This window comes from Leucopleurus acutus, assembly GCF_964270905.1.
Source record: "Leucopleurus acutus genome assembly, chromosome: 9".
Taxonomy (NCBI): Eukaryota; Metazoa; Chordata; class Mammalia; order Artiodactyla; family Delphinidae; genus Leucopleurus; species Leucopleurus acutus.
The window spans coordinates 102,906,822-102,926,867 of record NC_139144.1 but is presented as its reverse complement, the minus strand read 5'-3'; the positions used below and the strand labels follow the sequence as shown (position 1 = coordinate 102,926,867).

At 64.0% G+C, this 20,046-nt stretch overlaps 1 protein-coding gene across 2 annotated transcripts in view; it reads right to left on the bottom strand.

The window, feature by feature from the left end:
- Positions 1-1,031: 1,031 nt before the first annotated feature.
- AGAP3 (ArfGAP with GTPase domain, ankyrin repeat and PH domain 3) overlaps positions 1,032-20,046 on the bottom strand; it is a gene marked incomplete at its 5' end in the record, with an annotated part of 56,570 nt that continues 37,555 nt past the window's right edge. For both annotated transcript variants that reach the window (XM_082845906.1, XM_082845905.1), the window contains 9 exons: positions 1,032-1,737; positions 1,883-2,138; positions 2,711-2,933; positions 3,112-3,202; positions 3,286-3,440; positions 5,238-5,375; positions 6,896-7,015; positions 9,929-10,097; positions 16,559-16,663. In XM_082845906.1, the coding sequence (XP_082702032.1) occupies positions 1,531-1,737; positions 1,883-2,138; positions 2,711-2,933; positions 3,112-3,202; positions 3,286-3,440; positions 5,238-5,375; positions 6,896-7,015; positions 9,929-10,097; positions 16,559-16,663 (1,464 nt within the window). In that variant the 3' untranslated portion in view covers positions 1,032-1,530. The remainder of the gene's footprint in view (positions 1,738-1,882; positions 2,139-2,710; positions 2,934-3,111; positions 3,203-3,285; positions 3,441-5,237; positions 5,376-6,895; positions 7,016-9,928; positions 10,098-16,558; positions 16,664-20,046) is intronic.

Here is a 20,046-nt window from a genome sequence, read left to right as displayed (position 1 = left end):
GCCCAGTCTCACACACACCCATGGCCCTGTCTCTATTCTGCCCTTATCTTTGTTTAAGGCTCTTGTCAGCCTGGCGGAAGGACCAAGACAGTAAAATCTGGTTTCCTCTCTGAATAGCTTTACTTGGCTGATTTCCCTACACACAGGCAAGGGCCGTGCAGAGCGCCAGCCCGCCACACCCAATGTACAAGGGCCACCAGCAGAGCAGCTCCAGGAAACGGGGGAAGCAACGGGCTCCCTAGGGAGTAGGGACCCTAACTTAGCAGTTCTCACCCTTCAAGAACAGGTACACAGAGGGGTTTCTCCCAGGTTTTATTTCTAGAATAACTAAGGGATAGTCCGAGGGAAAAGCAGAAGCTCTGGATTCTGCCTCCAGTTTGGCAAGGGGTTGGTGGAAGCCAAGGGGGCTGTTCTGCTGTCGGTGACCCACCCCCTCCCCTCTCCTCAAACGCAAAGCCTAGGGATGAGTTCCCCAGAGAAGCGCTGCCACTCAACCCATCCCGTCCTCAGAACTCTCCCCCCTGGGCATGGACCCGCGTGGCTCCCTGAACCCCTGGCTGTGGGGCTGGTTCCCAGACACCTAGGAAGGGAGGCTGTGCTCCTGCCCTCTCTGTGGGTGAACCGTGGGCAGCACAGCTGTGCTGTGAGGTCACTGGACAGAATACTGATGAAAATGAGGAGACCCACAGAAAGCCATTCTGAGGGTGGAGGCGGCAGGGCAGGGGGGCAGCAGCAGGAAGCTTCGAGTGGGGAGCACGGAGCTCGACCCTCCTCCTGGCAGGCTCGACCCTCCTCCCGGTGCTGCTGAGAAACTCAACAACTGCGCCCCTGGCAAGAGAGGGCTGAGAGAAGCGCACGTAGGAGGCTGGGGGGGGGGGGTCACCTAGCCTCCAGCCTGCCTCCTGGACGGGGGTGGGGGGGTGGATGGGGTACCCTAAAGTAAAGTACAGCAAAGATGAGAGGACAGGGACAAAGGAGAAGAGAGAGATGAGAGGGGCATTTTCGGAACGGCAGGGAGATGAGAGGGAAGATGAAGGCCCCACACACACAGTCTGGTTTATTGGCACATCTCACACACACCAAATATGTACACAAACATAAATATTCCAATGTACACATTTACATGGGACTCGCAGGTCACCCCCCCAGCGTCTGCCCCACCCAGGCTCCGTTTTAGGAGGAGGCTCCCAGGGGGCCGGCACGAGAAGGCAGGAACCTGGAGGAGGGCGAGGTCCTGCCCCCCTCTCCTCACAGCACCGCCAAAGGGTCCTGTCCCTTCTCAGTGGCGCCGGAGGGCAGGGGCCAGACCCCTCCGACCCCTCCGCTGCAGCTCCAAGCACGGCGTCTCCTCGGACCCTTCTGTGTCTCCCGTTTAGTTCTTCCCTTTGGCTCTTCCCGTCTCCCTCTCCTCCTTCCTCTCCGCGTGTCCCTGCTTTTCAGTCTCTGTGTCTTTGTTTCTCCCAGCGCCCGTAGGGAGGTGAGTCGCCATGCCCTGGAGTCCTTGTGGCCCCTCTGCCCTCTTCCTGGGCCTTACAGGAGACTAGGGCTTCGGTGCAGCTCAGCGGAGGTGCTGCTGCCGTTGGCAGGCTCTCTGCTGGGGGTCGGGGCTAAGCTGCAGCCCTCCCCGGGGCAGCCATGCTGGATCAGGATGTCTGCACACTCCTGGCTGCCGGCCCGGCGAGCATAGGCCAGCGGGGTCAGGCCCCGGGCGTCCCGGCTCCTCACGTCCACCCCGTACTGCAAAAGAAAGCGCGGTTGGCGGGACACGGCGGGAAAGGTGTGGATTCCCGGGGAGAAAAGGGAGAGGCGGCTCTCAGAGGGCTGGGGTGAGGAGGACGTCAGGGAGGTCAGGGGCACCTGCGGGGCGGGAGCCCCGACTCACCCAGATGAGCAGCTGCGTGAAGACGACGTTGGCCATGGCGCTGGAGAGATGCAGGGCCGTCCGCCCGTCCCCGTCCCCGTAGGTCTCGTTCACCTCGTCCTTGGACCCGTGGGCCAGGAGCATCACCAGCAGCCGCAGGTCGTCTTCCACCACCGCTCGGAGCAGCTGCTGCCCCAGCGGCACATCCGAGCTGGGCAGCGGGGCCAGGAAGAGCTTCTGCTCGTACTTGGCCCGGATCCAACGCTCCTTCTCCTCTCTGCGGGCACAGGAGGGGCCGGGCCGGGGGTCACGGGGTGAAGGGGCCGCAGAAGCGAGCCTGAGGGACCCGGGGGCGTCAGGGGGCAGCGGGCGGCACAGAGGGTGTGGAAGAAGTGGAAGGGAACTCCGGGGGAGGCCCCTGGGGGCCGAGAGGGCAGGAAGAGTCCCGGCAGGGCGCGGGTGGCAGCTTATCTGGCCCTGCAGGAACAAAGGAGGCGGGGGCCCACGCTGGGGGCCCACTCACGACCCTATCTACCACCCATTCTCCCCATCTCAGAGCTCAGGCCGTGGCCTTCGCGCCACAGAGCGATAGGGCCCTGCGCATGCGCCTCCCGCTGGCCCCCTGACCTGCTGATAACGCTGAGAAAGGGCCCCGTTGTTGTGAGGCGCTGAGTGACAGGAGGGGGAGGGGCACCCCAGGGGCCCACTGCCAAGCAGAGCAACGGCTGGGCTTTAATTAACCCTTCCAGCCCTGTCACAGCTGCCCGGCCCCACCCCCAGTTCTCCCCACCTGGCAGGAGCGCCCACGTCCCCACCCTTGCCGGCCAGCGCCAGGACCCCTGCCCTCACCTGCAGGCGTCGGGCCCTGGCTTCGCGTAGCCGTCCAGGGCCCCCTCCCAGACACTGTTGGCCAGGGCATTGCCCATCGCGGTCATGACGGCCAGCAGCTCAGGTGGCCAGTCATCGAGGTCGAGGGAGCGGACCCGGGACAGGTGAGCCCCCAGATGCCGGTGGGTCCCCGAGCACTCGATGCACATCAGGGCGCCCAGGTTCAGGCTGGCCCAGTCTGGATCTAGGTGCGGAAAGGAAGCAAGATGAAGCCCACGGGCAACCAGAGCGAGACCACCAGGAAAGCCCTCCCTGCCGCTGTTCTCGGCCTCCGAGAGGCCTCCGGCAGCGCTTCCTCCACGAAGCTGGTCGCGCTTTCTCTAAGCCACCCACAAGCCCAGCCCCGCCGGCCCGGCACTCACTGGGGGCGTCGCAGTCAATACAGAAGCTGTTGCCACGGACGGTGCGCACGGCCTGCACAGCCAGAGCTGCGTCCTGGTTCCCCAGTCGAGTCTGCCTCGGGGGGAGACGCAGGGGTGGCTGGTCAGTCGCGAGGCCAACCTGGGACCCTACCCCACCCGGGCCTCCGGGCCAACCTTGTCCTTGGCGCTGCGGCAGCCCTGCAGGCTGGCGAGGATCTGGGCCTGCACGCTCTGCACCCACAGTTCCCGCTCCTCTGCCGTCGAGGCCTCGAAGTGCCACGTCTGCCCGGTGAGGGACACCACCACGAACTCGAACGGCTCCTCGGCCTCTGCGGGCACAGGGGCGCGCGCCGGCGTGAGGGCAGAGGGCCCCTGCCGGCACGCACGTGCAGGGACACGCCCACCACCACAAACTCGAACGGCTCCTCGGCCTCTGCGGGCACAGGGGCGCGCGCCGGCGTGAGGGCAGAGGGCCCCTACCGGCTCGCACGTGCAGGGACAAGCCACCCCAGCCTCGAGGACCACTGTCTCCAGGGCACCTCGCGGGGAGTCGGGGTCAGAGCGCCGTGTGGAGCCCCCAGACCTCCGTCCTAGCTGCCTGCGGAGCCTGGGAGAAAAAGGTGGGCAAGCGAGGCTCTGGCATCCCTGGCACTGCTGGGAATGGGTCTGGAAAGCAGAGGGTGGCTTCCTGGGGAAAGCAGAGCTGAGTATCTGGAGGATGAGATGGGGCGTTAGGAGACGGTGCTGGGGGGGGGGGGCGGCGAAGGCGGGGGTGGGCACCATCCGTACATGTCAGCTGCAGCCGCCTCATTTTGCAGCTCATTAAACCCAATATTCCTGACGGCGTCAGTGTGGGGCTCCTGGGAGCCGGGCCCCTCCCCCGCTACCCTGGCACAGGCAGGCAGGGAGGGCAAGGGGATGGGGAGAGGAGGAGAGGTTTCCTCCACAGACTAACTCGGATGTGTGAGCAGATAGGAACCTGAGGACATCTGCAGTGACAGACACTTCCCAAGCAGTGCAGTGAAGCTCTTCCCAGCTCTGCTCCCCCAGGCCCCCCAGGAGACAGTCACGTGGATCTCCCTCCCGCCGGTCACCGCCCCGTGGGTGAACGGTTCCTAACAAGCAGTGCGACTATGTCGTGCGGCTGGAGAGACAGGTGCCTGTGAGGAGGCCCAACTGAGACCACACATCCTGCCAGGGCAGCCTCCCGCCCCAGTGACACTGGCCATGCCCTCCCCGTCCACCCCCACCCCCCGCCAAGGGAAGTCCTCCTGGTGGGCTCCTGCTCTAAGGCGCCCTTAACGGAACTGTCTTCGTAGAGAAACTGGTACCTTTCCTTCCCCAGGCTCCACCATTCCACCTCACCTCACTTCCAACCATCTCTGAACTACATAACGGTGACAGTCTGTGGGGTTCAGTTCCCTGGTACAGGTGCACCCCGTGCCGTGAGCGCTGAGCCCCCCTGTGTCACCGGTTGGCTGGGAAAGGTGGCTCCTTCCCTTAGAGATGATCGCCCCCACTGAGCCACGCCCCTAAGCCTGACCATCAGAGTATAAACCAGCAACTGTGCACCCATGTAGGTTAACCTTATTTAGGAGCAAGGACGCTCCAACCACTAAGCAGAGGCACATTCTGAAGATACTCGGGAAAATCAGAGAAGCAGCGCTATGATTAATAAGGGATTACGAGAAAGGAGCTGAGGAGCTGGAATTCCTCAGCCTGAAGACGACTAAGGAGAGGCTCGGCCGAACACGCACGCGTGTGAAGCACCTGTTTCGCGCCCAGCACTGCTTAAACTCAGCGGGTGACACGAGAGACACAGAAAACACGGGTCCTGCCCGCACCCCCTGGAAGAGCTGCGGGGCGAGTAGCGGCCTGCTGTCTTTTACCTTCTGTGAGAATGAAAGAAGTAAGCTCGCGTTTTCACAGGAAGGCGCTAAGTTAGGCAGAAGAAAGAGCTTCTAAGATACCAGGTTGGGGTGACCAGAGCGGTGGAGCTGCTTCTACTGGAAATTACTATTAGAGAGTGCTTTTAACCTAACACAGAAAGGGGGACCCTTCAGGTACTATCCCCAAGGCCCGCTGCCCGCCTCCTGTGCCCCGTTTCCCTCGCGGGTCCCCCTAACCTTCAGCAGCACCGCTGGGGCCGTCTGGTCGGGGGGTCCCGGTGCTCTTTTTCCTCCGGTGCTTCTTCCGGTTGGAGTGGGGAGATGGGGGAGGCTCCAGCTTGGGGCTGGAACTGAGCACCTCGGCTGGGCCACTGGCTGGTGAGGGAGAGGTGGAGAAGTGTGGGGGAGGGGAGGGGCCAGCACAGGCCCTGCCCGGGGTGCTGGGGGCTCCACCCTGAACTGCGGCCGGGGCAGGGGGAAGGGGGGCACTCCCGCCCTGTCCGCACCCCGGGAGGGGTCTGCCCACAGGCCCCAAGGCGCCCCCGGCCTTGGAGGAAGGGTGGGTGGAGAGGAGCGTGTGGGAAACGCAGGCAGGGCAGAGTGAAGGTGCAGAGGGAACCAGCTTCTGCAGCCTGGAGGGCGGAAGGCGGCCGGGGGCTGGAGAGCCAGCAACTCCGCACCAAATTTATCCTCAATCACACTCCCCGCGCCTCACAATTAATAGCAGAATTAGAAACAATCAGGGAGCTGCCTAATTACTGTCAATTAGAGCGCGCTAATCAAGCTCCGTCTCCCACACCCCGCCCGACGCGCACCACTAAATGTCAAACTTCATTAGAGGCAGACACGCGCCCGCCCTCCCTGCCTTCCGCCTGCCAGACTCAACAGAGGGGCCCCACCAAGGCCAGCACAGGCCGCGGGACGGTGACCCGGGAAGGGCCCCCGGCTGCCCTCTGGGGCCTCTACATCCACCGGCCGGAGGCCTGGGCCTGGCCGGGCAGGTGACGCAGGCCCGGGGCCGTGGGCGCCCAGCCGCTTCCCGCTGTCAGAGCTCAGGCCGGGCCGGCGCTTCTGCTGGGATGCGGGCCTGGGCAGGGTCTCTGGGAGGCAAGTCGGGGAGGAGAGCTAACGCGCTGCTGCCCAGCAGGAGGGACGGGGGAGCAGCAGTGTGCCCGGTGCCCAGGGAGTCTCCTCCCTCTCACACCCTCACTTAGGAGAGGAGGGCCGGGCTGCGCCCATTTCCCTCTAGCCTTCAGGACTGCTGAGGGATGTGGGGCTACGGGTGAGTGAGGAGAGCGCGCGGAGGTGCTCGCTGCAGAGGCGGGGGAAGAAGTAAGGGGAAGACGAGGCACAGACGCTGATGAAGGGAAGACGACCACGAGGCCAGGGAGAGCAGGCGGAGGTGGGAAGGGAGAGTTCTCGACCACCCAGACTGGGTGGGGCCTCAGCCAATGGGGGCAGCGCGGGGGAGAAAGCACCTCTCCGGACAGCTCCCTGATCCTGTCTGCGGGGACCCCTCTCCACGCGGGCTAGCTGCCGCCTTCGGAACGTGTTTCAAGCCCCCAGCCTCCGACCTCCCCACTCAGCCGCTCCCCGCCCCGCCCCCCCCCGCGGAGAGGCTGATGAGCTGGCGGCGCAGGGGGCTGATGGGGATGTGACGCCGCCGCCAGCGCCGCCTGGGGACAGCGGTGGGCGGGCAGGGAGCTGCAGAGGGAGGGTCTCTAGCGCCAACCGCTGGCGCGGGCCTGGGGACAGCACAGGGGCAGCCACCCCAACTCCATGCCCCAGGCGTGGCACCGGCTCTGCCACGAGCCCTGGAGGGCTCCGCCGCGCCCCCCTGCCCATCTCAGCCTCCCCGGCTGCCCTCCGCTGCGGCTTCACCGGGTCCTGCATACCTGGGGGCAGGGCAGCGGCCTCATTCCACTGGTCGGCGCTGGAAACAGAGCAGGAGCGCTGATGCAGCCCCTCTGGGCGCGGGCCGGCCCAGGCTGGGCTGCTGGCCGAGTTGGGGGCACCTGGGGGGGGCGGAAGGGTCAGACTGCGAGGGGAGGCCGGGGGAAGGGCACCCATAGACTTGCCTGAAAGTACAGCTACGGGCAGAGCTTGAGAAATCCCAGCAGGATACTGACCCAGGATGAGGGGCTCCTGGATTCACCAGGCCCCGGGCCAGGATCACTGGAGACCCGGAGGCCTCCCATGGGCCCAGACTTCACACCCCCCCCCCTTGTCTCCATGAACACCAGGGTCCACACCTCTGTCCCCTCCCTGTGATCAGGAGCCAGAAGCTGGGTGAGTGGGACAGTCCCCCCATCACTGCCGAGCTGCTCCCCTGCTATCCCAGCCCCTGCCCCTCCTGGCCAGGCCCCGAACCCCGTTCCAGGCCACGTATGCCATTTGCCGTGCCTCAGCTTTGCTGCCATTCTGACGAGGAATAAGTGTATCAAATTCAAGTAATTATGTCTAATTAGTATTAGTAATTATCCTCTGGGGCTGGAGAAAATTAATCTTTCGTTTCCCATCGGGGAAGAACAGCAGAGCCAGGGGAACCGAAGGCTCCGGGGCGGCGGGGGCGGCAGTACGCGCCCTCCCCGGGCCCGAGTCACCCGTGGGGAGACGGTGGCAGCGGCCCCCGGGCCTGAGGGCCACCTGTGGACAGCGACACTGCCCTCTCACCTCAGCTGACCTGAGACAGGGTGGGGCCTGAGGCCAGAAGGCCAAGGCCGAGGGAGGTCTGCACTGAGAGCTGGGCAGCTGGCCAGGTGCCCGGCGTTAGTGACAGGCAGAGACGCCCCTGAAGCTGAACAAGCCGGAGGGAGGGGCGAGCGGCCGACACCAGGCCCCTACCAGCCCCGCAAGCACAGGGGTCAAGTTTCTGGAATCCAAGGGACAGGAAGATGCGCGCGGAAGCCACTAGAAGGTAAAGGAACAGGCTCGCTCCGGGGACAGCACGAGACTGAATGGTGGGGGCGGGTTTTGTGTTTCTCTTGTATCTGTCATAACACCCCAGGCAGGACCAGACACACAGTTAAGTGCTTGTTAACATACGTGTGGCACCCGTGCCAGCTCCTCCCACCCTGCCTAACAGGTCCCTGCAAACTTAGCCTTTCTTGGGGTCCCCCCGCACCGACCCCCATCAGGAAACCTTCCAGGGGAGCAGCCTAGGGTCTTAACTTCTCAGATGCTGTGCTTCTCGCCACCCCTCGCCTGCTTCCATCTCCCCCGGCGCCCCGGGTTCCAGATCTTACTCCCCCCTCCCCCCAGCCCCACCCAAAGACAGCACAGCCCCAAGTTCCTCCTCAAGCCCCCCAACCCAAAACCCCGAGGGAGGGAAAGCGCTTTCCCTTTTCTTTGTTAATTCTCCCCTCATTATGCCTGCAATCCCACAATCAGTGTGCACTGTAATTGTCGAATTTGATGCTAATGATTAATGAATTAAACATGGAGCCATCAATTAGTCCTCGGAGAATAATTCTGCATAAAGCAGCGGATAATGTAATTACAGTAACAAAGATAATGAGATGTTAACATCGCCCGGTGAGCGGAGACATGTGTGAGTGTGTGCGAGGTCGGTGCACGGCTCCGGTGGCGCCTGGCCACGTGTTCCAGGGACGTCGGTGAGCGTTTGCGGGTACTGTCAGTTACGTGGGTGAGTGTGCCGCGCACCCCCTTCTCCACGCACCACTTCCGCTCCCCAGGTGAAGGTCTCCAGGGACCAGGAATGTGACAGGACAGAGTGTCTTAGGGCTTCCCTTCCTCTGAGGGAACAGCTAGCTTTCCCCTTGCTGCCTGCCTGCAAGGAAAGGCTCCCCTTCCATGCTCCCTCTGGTGTCATCTGAGAAACCCCAAGCCAGTCCACAGGCAGCTCCGCGAGGTCCCCAGCGCCCCCCCCCCCCCCCGCTCTTCCCTTCCCCAGCGGCCCCGCCCCACGCAGAACACCCAGGACCCGCCTCCCCGCCCCCAAGTGCAGCCCCACAGGCCGCTCCTGGCGCCCTACCCATCTTTCTTGTCTTTCTGTCCTTAGCTTCCTTCCTTCCTTCCCTCCGTCCACTAGCTCCCTCTCTGTCTAATTCAAGGGCTTAGAGGACAGAACATAGCTTCCCAAGTCAGGCACGCGCAGGTTCAAACCCAGCTCCATCACTTCCTGTGGAATTTACAGACAAGTTATTTAACCTCTGAACCTTTGTTTCCTCATCCACACAACATGGGGAGGATAGTCTCGACTTCAGATCTACTGCAGCCAGCACCCCTCTGCCAGCGGGGTCAGTGCCCGCCACCCGCCCCTCGCAGCGCCTCCAGACTGGGGGGCAGTGGTGGCACACACAGCAGGGTGGGGTGCCGGCTTCTCAGGGCCCTCACCTCCAACAAGGCGCACACTCAGGAGGCTCCACCTCTCTGGACACGGCGCAGAGTCCGCTCGGCCTCCAGCTTCTCTCTAAACTCAGTCTTCTCTGAGCAAAGACCCCCCCCACCCCCGCCTCTCACCGCAGACCTGAGGACGGTTACCAGGTTCGCCCCAGGCAGCTCTGTCCCCTCCCGCCTCCCTCCCTGCCCGTCTGGCAAACTTGACTGAGATGTGGCCCTGGTGCCAGAGGGCCCCGGTGTCCCCACTGTCACCTGCCTCGGCTCCAGACGCTGATGCCACCTGTCAGCACGAGGCTATCTGTCCCCATTCTGACCTGCCAGGCGGTCCACCGGCCGCCACCTCTACTAACCGCACGAGGGCAGCATTGTGGCAACTGCGCTTGGCTGAGCGGACCCTGAAGCAAGACACCGGGTGGCCGGCGTGTGTGGAGCCCTGAGGACCTGGCTGGCGAGGGGTGCAGCCCCACATGCCTCCCTTCCGGGCCCCGTCGCGGCGCGCCCCACCCGCCCAGACAGACGGGGCCACGGCAGCCACACGCCCCCTCCCACCTCAGCAGCCCCCTCACCTGTTCCCCCACCCAGCTGCGCGCTACTCCGCTCCAAGGCCAGCCCGTTGGCCCGGGGGCTGGCGCCAGGGGCCGTGGCCGGCGTGGCTCGGGGCAGACGCTTCCCTGGCACCTTGACCGTGGTCCGCAGCAGGTCAATCTCCTTGCCGTGGATGTTCTGCATGTAGTCCTAGGGCCACGTGGACGAGACAGAGGAAGACTCGTTAGGACAGGTCACTCTTAGGCAGCACCTCATCTCTGACCCTCCCAACTCCTGGGTCTCTCCCCCGCGCTGCTGGGGGGGGGAGGAGGGGGACAGCCCGAGTTCTGTGGCGTGCACAGCACACCTCCAAGGCTGCCCACGTGCGGCTCGGTGCGGGGCTCAGCCGGGAGCGGGGCAGGGGCGACAGAGGGTGGAGAGCCAAGATCTGAGGCTTGGGGCTCCTTTAGGGAAGACGGCTCAGGAGGCAACGAAAAGGCGGCCAAGTACTGAATGAACCAAGATGGGATTTAGGGAGAGATGGCACGTGGTCGAGGAGAGGAACCGACGGGCTCCGTGGGATGTGGACGACTGGGTTGCCCCGGGCCCCGGGTGGCTGGTCACCAAGGACTTCAGCCCTATTTTCAGAAGCTCCCACCACCACTTGGGACTTTGAGAACTTATAAAGCCTAGAGCAGCCCCCAGTCCTCAGAACGGCACCTGACGATAAATATCTGTTGAACAGTTAAAGGGAAGCCTTTGATTCTTTCCGCTGTTCTTAGGGATACTGAGACAAGTCCACGGTTGCACAGATACCAGTGAGTATCCCAACGGCAGGAACAGTAACAACCACTGACAACATCACATCGCCCACCCAGCCACGTGCCAGGCGTCCACTGAGCCACAGCTGTATATCGCGTCTACATTTCAGACACCGCCTCACGGGATCGTCACGACAGCTAGGAGGACGGTGTTACGATGCCCACTTTGCGGGTGAAGAAACTGAGACTTACAAAGGTTAACCTGCCCCAGGTCACACAATCAGCGGGTGACAGCCAGATTCAAGCCCAGGCTTTCTGGGCTCCCAAGGCTCTGCACGGAAGGCAAACCTCCTCCTCGGCCCAGGAGCAAACCCTGCCTTCAAGTCAGAACCGATAGGGCCCTGGAAGTGGATGAGTGGGGAGGGACCCTGAGGGTGGGAGCCACTGGGTGCCGAGCCCCACCATCTGCTGTCTCGACCTCGGCCTGGGACCGCCCCACCCCACCCCTGGAGGGGCCGGGGGGCGCGGGAGGTGGGTGACGCAGGGCACAGCCCTGCCCGCCCTCTGGCTGGCTGCCTGCCGTAAGGCCCGCCCGGCCTGGGCCCCGCTCTCCCTGCTGGTCTGATCTGTCCTTCCAGGCTGCCGACTCCTGCCTCCCTGCCCCTGGCACCAGCGAGTTCCGGGGCAGTTCCCAGCAAACGTCCTCCGTAAAATGTGGCAAAAGCTCCTTCCGGGGGCAGAAGCTGGGCCAGTGGTACCAATTTAACTTCGGACGGAATTCCACCGATCAGACTCGGGATGGGCGCCTCTGGGATGTTCTGCACCCAGGGCGCTTCCCTGAGCGTCTGGCTCGATGGAGTCTTCGTGTCCTTCCAGGCCCCACCCCTCTCACCCTACCCACTTGCAGCATCACTCCTGGGTGTTCTCCTACCTTCTCAAGGTTTAGCTTCAGGGAAGAGGGACAATGTCCTCTGCTCAAAAGAGCCGATGGGGAGTGCTGCCTGTTGGGAAGCAGGGCCCGGGCGGGCTGGCAAGGGGCCCAGGGGCTGCCCTCACCCTGTGAATGAGCAAGAGGACATCAAGGAGAAAGGGGCCACCTGGCCCTGAGGAGCCAAGAGAACGTGGGAGCTTCCCGTTAGGAAGAGAAGTGAGAACAAGGAAACGGCACCCAGCACCAGCCCTGCTCCTGCACTTGTGCGTCGGGCTGGACTTCACCACAGGGCGGGTCATCAGGGGACCAGCGCGAGGGCCTGTGGCAGGACTACAGCAGGAGGGCCGTGGGGAGGCCGGGGCACCGCCGATACTAGCATGCTGGCCTCACCAGTCAAGCCCGGCTCCCGGAGGCCTGGCCAGGCCTGTACTCACTCTTTACTCTCCAAGCAGCTCTGCCACCTTCACAGGCAGATGGCCCTCCAGAAAGACAACAAGGGCACAGCCAGCCGGAGGGGAGGAGCTCCTTTCCCTGCAGCTTTGCGCTGCGTCCGTGCCCTCCTGCCACCACCTAGTCCTGCGTGAGGGACAGTGCCGGGTGCCTGGCCTCAGGCACCCTCCGCTCCGAGGGGGTCTGCTTCATGTCTCAGAAGCACAGAACAACATCACTGAGAAGTCGGTGAGGGTGGGCTCCACCCACAGGAGGACCCCCTCTCCTCCAACGACCTCTCACCCCCGCTCTGCCGAGCGCCACCAGGGCTCCGTCCCCCTGGTCCCTTCTCCAGCAAACTTGGCCCACCCCACCCGGTGGCCGCTGGCCCTTTGGTCCTGCTCTCGGCCCAGCATCCACCGTGTGACGCCACCCTCCTCGCCCTCCTCACTCCAGGCCCGACGGCCCACCAACTCGGCTTCCGCACGCACCCAGGACCCTGCACGCAGTCACATCTTAGCTCAGCGGCTCCAGACGACTGTCAACAGCTGGCTGGGCCGAAGGCACAGCTGCAGTCCCTTTCCTGGGGGAGGGGCTTGGGCTGCTCTAGTTCACAAGGAGGTCACAGCAGCTGCAGCAGTTTTCAGGCCCCACGACGGCCCTGGGATAACCAGGCTGGGACACGGCGGGAAAAGCTGACCCCAGGCCAAGAAAAAGAGCCACACGGAGGGGCTCTGTTCAGGGCCAAGGAGCCAGCAACCAACGTAAGGGGAAAGCACCGGCCCTCTGCATCTCCGACCACCTCGGACGGGCACTGGTTGCTCGGGGGGTGTGGGGAGCAGGCCAGCACCCGGCCAGCTGCAGGCCCGGGCCCAGAGGCGGAGCCCGGCCCCAAGGAGAGTGCGGCAGGAGCTCAAAAGGCAGCAGCAGGGACGGGGCGTCCGGGGCAGAGCAACGGCGTTTCCCTCCGTCAGCAGAACGGGGGCTCGGCAGTGGCGGTGGGAGAGCGGTCACCACGGCTGCCTTTATTACCCACCATCAAACAGCAATTTCTTCCCCAGCCTCCTCGCTAATTACCCAGCCAGCGTTCTCATCTCGTTTTATTACTGGAATTAACAACGAGTTCAGAGCGTGGAAAGCTATTAAGATGTGTGATTAAGCCACATTCAATTAGTTTCTACAAACAATTTAATTGATGTTGCAGATAGAATTAACAGAAGGTGATTGTGTGAATGGCTTCGCTGGCTGCAAAACGGGAGAGGCTGTGGCGGGCTCTCTGGGGCTAGGCAGGGGCTGGGCGTGAGGCTCGGGGCCTGCCCACCAGCCCTTCCTCTGCAGCCCGGCCGTCCCACCAGCCCCCGTCGGGAGGCGGGTCCCCAGCACCACTGCCCTCGGGTCTCCTGGGCAAGGCAGGGCTAGGCCAGGAGTTCCCGGCCGGGCCTTCCTCTCTGGCTCCCTCGGCGCCTCCAAGGGAAGCGGGCAGCGGGGACGGAGGACCCCTGCTCACCGCTGGCAGCTGGGAAGCTTGCTCGGGCGGAAAACACAGCAAAGGGGGGACGGAGGTGGGAGAGCTACAGCAACAGGAGGGCGGCGGCCACCAAGGACGGACACCGAGAGGCGAGCGGCCTCTGTTGGGAGGGAACTCAGGCCCCCGGGGCCGCGCACGTGCTTTCACTGTCACCACGGTTTCGAATGAGAAGCGTCTACAGGGCAGCGAGGCCGCCATCTGCGCGTGCTGGTTGCTCGGGGCATCCAGCAGGTGGCGAGTTGGGAAAGGATGTGCACTTTGACCCCGGAGCCAGAGGGCAGCCAGTGAGGGGCTGACGGATGGGGAGGCCATGCTCTCAACCTCCTCACCGTGTCCTGCGGGCCCGGGGCGGGGGCAGCAGAGGCGGCAGCCTCTTCGATTCACCTTGCAAGACAGCAGCAACAGCCTGGAAGCGCCTGCCGCCAGACCCTGTCCCGGGCCCGACACACTGAGCCACACTCAGCTCACGGGCAGCACAGCGCTGGACGGGACTCCGAGAGCGTCTGCCATCCAGCCGTGCCGGGCACGTGGGCTGCCGGCTGCCCCAGCCACCTTACTTGCCCCAGTGGTAGCTCTCCAGTGACTCGCAGGCAGCCCCGAAGGGAGGCGCTCCTGGCACTACAGAAAACTCCGGGCAACGCTCAAAGTCATAGGCCAAGTCACAGCCCAGCCACTGGCTGGGTGACTGATGATCCGGCAAACCCCACCGAGCCTCTGCTCTCCAGTTTGTTAAGTTGTTGTAAAAACAGCAATCCCTCAGGCCTTCACCTTCCCTTCCGAAACCACAACCGAACACAACACCGGGCACTCTCCTCCCTGTGCCGAGACCCCGCTCCCATCCCTCTCCTCCTTCCTCTGGGGGGGCATGGGACCAGCAGGGGGCACAGTGCGCCCAGCCGGGGGCAGCGTGAAGCGGGAGAAACGGGTAAGGATGCAGCAGAGAGGAGGGTAAAGGCCACTGCCACACAGGTGGGGAAACGGAGGCCTCAGACAGGCCAGCTCCCAGCCCAGCAGCCAGGAGGTGCCTGGTCAGGGCCACGTGTGTCCTGCCGGGGCTGTGGGCGCTGGAAGCCAGGAGGGCCCAGACCCTCTCTGCTGGGAAACACTGTGGTCCTGCTCCTTCTGGCCGGGGGCGCTGCACCCGCAGATGCTCCCCGCTCCCTAAGACACGGCGCCTCTCGTCAGGGCTCTGCCAGTAGCCTTGCTGCCTCTTGTCCTGCGTGGACTCGGCAGCGGGACCAGGTCCTGGGCGAGGAAGAGGCCAGAACCGGGGAGAGGACGGCACCCAGGAGCCTTTGTGCTGAGTCCCCAAGGGCCCCCGGCCGTGGCCCCTCGTCTGTAACCCCCTCAGCCCCAGCATCATGGTACCAGCTCCCGCCCTGTGGAGTAAGAGGCCCCGAGCTGAGGGGAAGGGCCAGGTCCAGAGACACCCCGAGGGCCAGGCTGGGCTCTGGCCTCACTGGAAGGCCCAAACCAGGCCTGGGAGCTTCCCAGCCGTCCTGGGCGGCGCTCTCAGGAGGGAGCTATGGCCGAACCGTGGACCCCAGCACGTCTCAGGTCGGGGCCCCCTGACACCTTGTGCAGATTCAAAGGCCGGCGAGGGACCCTCGGAGGCAGGCCTGGGGCCTCCGGGCCGGGGGTGGAGCCAGCCCACGTGCTGCGCGTCAGGGGCTTCACGGGAGAACTCATCAGCCCCACAGCGGGGTGGTGACAGAGATGGATGCTGGGGACAGCTGTGCGCTGGAGCCACGCAGCGAGCGGAGGGGAGGGAGGAAGGGTGGGGGAGCGGCCACGGGGGCCACGCTACCGTCACCGTGCCCCAGCCCCTCCCCGGGCATCGGCCACACGCTTCCAGACCCCTCTGCCCTACCAACAGTACCCCCGACACTCCTCTTCCCAAGGGGGCCTGTCCAGGCCCGCCACCCCAGCAGCCCTGGCCTAACTGCCCTTTCACTCCGCATCATCCCAGGAGCCCAGGCGTAACCCCAATGGTGCAGCTCCCAGAGACACAACTGTTGGCAACACCGACCCCCCCAGCTTGAGCAATTCCATGTAAACAGGCCCAATCCAGCTCTTAAAACAACTAGAGTATAGGATGTAGAACCTGACTCGCACACCAGCCTAGCCCGGAGGTGACCATCCCCAGGGGTGAGTTTACTCCAAAGAGCTCGGCCGGGACTTCCCTGGTGGCGCAGTGGTTAAGAATCCACCTGCCAGGGCTTCCCTGGTGGTACAGTGGTTGAGAGTCCGCCTGCCGATGCAGGGGACACGGGTTCGTGTCCCGGTCCAGGAGGATCCCACATGCTGCGGGGCGGCTGCGCCCGGGGGCCATGGCCGCTGGGCCTGCACGTCCGGAGCCTGTGCTCCGCGGCGGGAGAGGCCACAGCAGTGAGAGGCCCGCATACTGCCCCCAAAAAAAAAAAAAAAAAAAAACGAATCCACCTGCCAATGCAGGGGACACGGGTTCGAGCCCCGGTCCGGGAAGATGCCGCGGAGCAACTAAGCCCATGCGCCACAACTACTGAGCCTGCGTTCTAGAGCCCACAAGCCACAACTACTGAGGCTGCGTGCCACAACTATGGAAACCCGCGCACCTAGAGCCCGTGCTCTGCAACCAGAGAAGCCACTGCAGTGAGAAGCCCGCACAATGCAACCAAGAGTAGCCCCCGCTCGCCACAACTAGAGAAAGCCCACGTGCAGCAACGAAGACCCAACGCAGCCAAATATAAATAAATATTAAAAAAAAGAAAAGTGAAAGGGAGTGACAAGGTCATCCCTTTAAAAAAACAAAAAACAAGAAACACAAAGGGCTCAGCAAAGACTCAGAGCTTCCGTGCAGTGTCCAGCCTGGGCCTGGGTCTCAGGGTCTGTGCAACTCCCAAGCCACCAAAGCGAGGCCCTTTCTCGAGGAAAGGTCTTTCCGAGCTAAGGTCGCTTCCCTCTGGACCTGGAGTCAGCCCTTCCACGTCCGCTTCTCATCCTCCGCGCCCAGCCTTCCCCAGGCACGGCCCCCCGGACTCACGTGCAGGCTGGGATGGTAGGTAAGCAGCCCATTGTCACACAGGGTCACGTACTTCTTCTTCCATTCCTTGTTCAGGGACTTGCCACTGCGCTTGAGCAGGATACCCTGAAGACAGAGGCCGGATCAGAGACAGAAGCCAGGCCCACACGTCACAGCTATGAAGAAGGTCTCAGTGTCCACAGGTCACAGCATCCTCCGCCCCCCGTCCTCCCGGGTCACTGTGCTTATCTGCATGGAGAGGCCACACGGGACTAAAACTGAACCAGGGAGAGCCAGGCGGATGAACCCATCTATGGAACTCGGCTGCCCCTGACCGTCCTCAGGAAGCAGCCTGGAGCCCACCTCTCCAGTTACCATGGACACCGTCCCATGGCAGGGGGGTGTCCTTTCCCCCAGGTTGGGGAACTACGTCAGCAACGGGAGGTGGGGGTTTAGATGGCCTCCCAACAGTGCTACTCCCACCCACCGTCTCCAGGGATGGGGTGGAACACAGCACAGAGACCTCAGGAGGGCCCGGGCCTCCTACCCTCTGTGGCAGCCCCAAATAGAGCAGAAAAGCCCCTAACTGTCCCCAGAATGGCCCAGTCTCCCCCAAGGCAGGCAGTGGGAAGACCCAGCCATACAGCCCAGCACCCAAATCTCCCGTGTGAGCTGATAGGACACTGGGCGTGGAGGTTAGATGGGCACCAGGATGAACAAGAGCTCCCCAGGGGCAGGGATTTGGGCGTGTTGTTCCTCGACACCCTCAGCACTGCGACACTCCTGGGATGCAGCAGACGCTCGGGGAACAGCTGGACGGGGCGGGGGAAGAGCCAGCCGAGACCGTGCGGTGTCGGAGGTGCTGCGAGTGGGGGGTAGACCTCACCGAGGCAGACGAGGCGTCCACCCACACCCCAGATGGCCTCTGCTGCCCTCCCCTGATGACAACCCCCGACGGTCCCTCACCCACTGGCTTTCGCCTGGAAACAGCAGACAGCGCGGGAGAACGGCCAAGGATGGAGCTCAGGTCGGGACGGGACACGGACGTGCACAGGCGGCAGGTGCCCCAGGACCGGCATCACCCGTGGGGCCCCCTCCCCAAACTCAGGAGGGCTGAGAAGAGGCAGTGCTCCCTGGACATTCCTAGACAGAACTCCTGGGGGGCAGCCCCCCCTCACAGCGGGACTGCCCCGGCTGGGCGAGAGCGGGCAGCACGCCAAGTCCCAGCAGGTCGCAGAGGAGCTGCCAGAGCCCCTGTGCTGACCTCTCCTACAGGAGGGGAGGGCCGTGCCCTCAGACAAGCCGGAAATGGGGGTCAAGAGATTCACTGTGAGAGAGGGTGGGGGGTAAACCCCGGATCCATGGCCCCCTACCCCGCTAAGGCTTCCTACTGGAAGGCTCGGCCCTTAGGGGGGGATGAGGTTAACAAACAGGTGGGCTGGGATTCCCGCCCCATCTCTCCCACAACAGGGACTGCGGTGGCGATAACATCACAGGTGTTTCACATCCTTGCTCCCCCACTCCCTTCCCCTATCCTCATCCTCCTGCCCTCAAAGACAGGTGCAGTTGCGGGAGGTCAGGCCACTGAGTCGTAGGCCACCTAAGGACACTGCTGCTACTATCTGGCCCCCTTTTCCTCACAAAGAGCTTCTGAAGACCAAGGGTGTGAACGGGACCTTCAGTAGACGACAGGTTGGCTGGAATGGCCCAGGCCACCGCGGCCCCTGCTTCGTGGTCCGCGAAGGAGCCTTGGCGACCAGCCTCTGGGCGTGGCAGCCATCCCCTCACAGGCCAGGAACGTGGAAACAGTTCAGCCGCCGCCTCTCCCCTGACTGTGGACCACGGCCCTGAGGACTGCCGGCCAGACTCTGGAGAAGGCGGCCCAGGCCCACCCCGCTCCCCTGGGAGTGGCCGCCACGGCTGGCTCGCCTGCGCCCCATCTCACTCCCTCCTTTCCCACCTGCTCCCCAAGAGCCTCTGTTCTCAAACCTTTCACACCTGAGCCCGCCCTCCCTCCTCTGTCCCTTCATCTTCACCAGGTTCCCTCCTGGTCAAGAGAAAGGAAAACCTGACTCCGTGCCCCGTTCTGCCACCAACTAGCTCTTAACATCAAGCAAGTCGTGTCACTGTCTGGGCCTCAGTCTCCTCGGAAGCGCGGACTCACCTACAGGGCCCGCATCCGCCCCCCGCCCCCAGCAGGAAATCAGGAGCCAGGATGCAGAAGAGGCCGGCGTAAGCGGGAAGCCCTTTTCTACCCAGAACTCTTCCTCCTCCGTCACCTGGGCCCCTCTCGGGAGGAGACCCCGGCGCCGCGGACGGCGGTAATGACGCTCCGACGCTGCTCTGACGCTCGTTAGCAGGGGGCGTGGGAGGAGCGCCGGGAGGGGGGCGTGGGAGGAGCGCCGGGAGGGGGCGTGGGAGGAGCGCCGGGGAGGGGGGGGGGAGGAGGGATCTCGGCCGCTGGGGCTTGACCCGCGCCCACAGGCTCAGCCCGCCTCTCACCGGCCCGGCCCGCTCCGCCCTGCCCTACCGGCGCCTCCGTCCGGGTCACAGCCCGTTCCGAGGGAGGAGAGCGAGCTCCAGGGGTTCCTGCTCCCCTCCCTGGCCGGCCGGCTGCGCACGGCGGAGCAGGAAGCAATCTGGGGCGGAATGGGAGCGGTGCGGAGGCGACAGCCCCCAGAGGACCCGTTCCCGCCGCCGCCTCCCTCCCAGCTCCGCCAGCCGGCTTAATTGCGGAGTCCGGATTGATTGGGAATGCAAATGGCAAGTGAAATGCAATCTCCACTCCCAGCAGGAGCAGAGGGGGGGAGAGGAGAGGAACGGAATGGGGAGAAGAACGGGACAGGAGAGCGGGAAAGGGGTTAGCCCGGCCCTGGGGGCGGGGGGGGGGGGAGGGGAGCGCGCAAGGAATGGCCACTGGCCCGGAGAGGGGAGAGTGGTGGAAGGACGCGCGGTCCCAACGGCAGGCACGCCCCCAGCCCCCGTGAGGTCGGCGCGGCTAGGCACCTGCCTCCAGCGGGCAGCTTCCTGGCTGTGTGCCGCCTCCTCCGGAGTGTCCCTGAGGTTCGGGGCCTGTGACACTCCAGTACCCTAGCTGACCCCTTTGGCCGGGTTTCACCCCCCCACCTCACAGCCCCGCCTTCCCGTCCACGTGGGGGACTCAGGGAGCAGATAAATCAGACCGACCCCAGACAGGAAAGGGGGCGTCTGGGGCTAACTTATTTCAGAGCACGGGCGGGGGGGTGGGGATAAGCGTTGTCTGTTAAATGTTTACATGCGCATGTGTGTGTACTCAGAGCACACGCCCCAAAGCGGGGAGTGACAGTCCCCTGCCTGGCCTGGCGAGGGCCCCGTGGGAGGCCTCGGTCAGCACGGCCCCAGAGACACTCAATCACACCATCAACAGGTTTATGGACCAGTTCTGTGCCCAAACACACACAGGGACGGGGAGGAGAGTGCCCACTGCCATTCTCCCAGGCCCTCCACGCGCCCACGGGCAGGCTGACCCA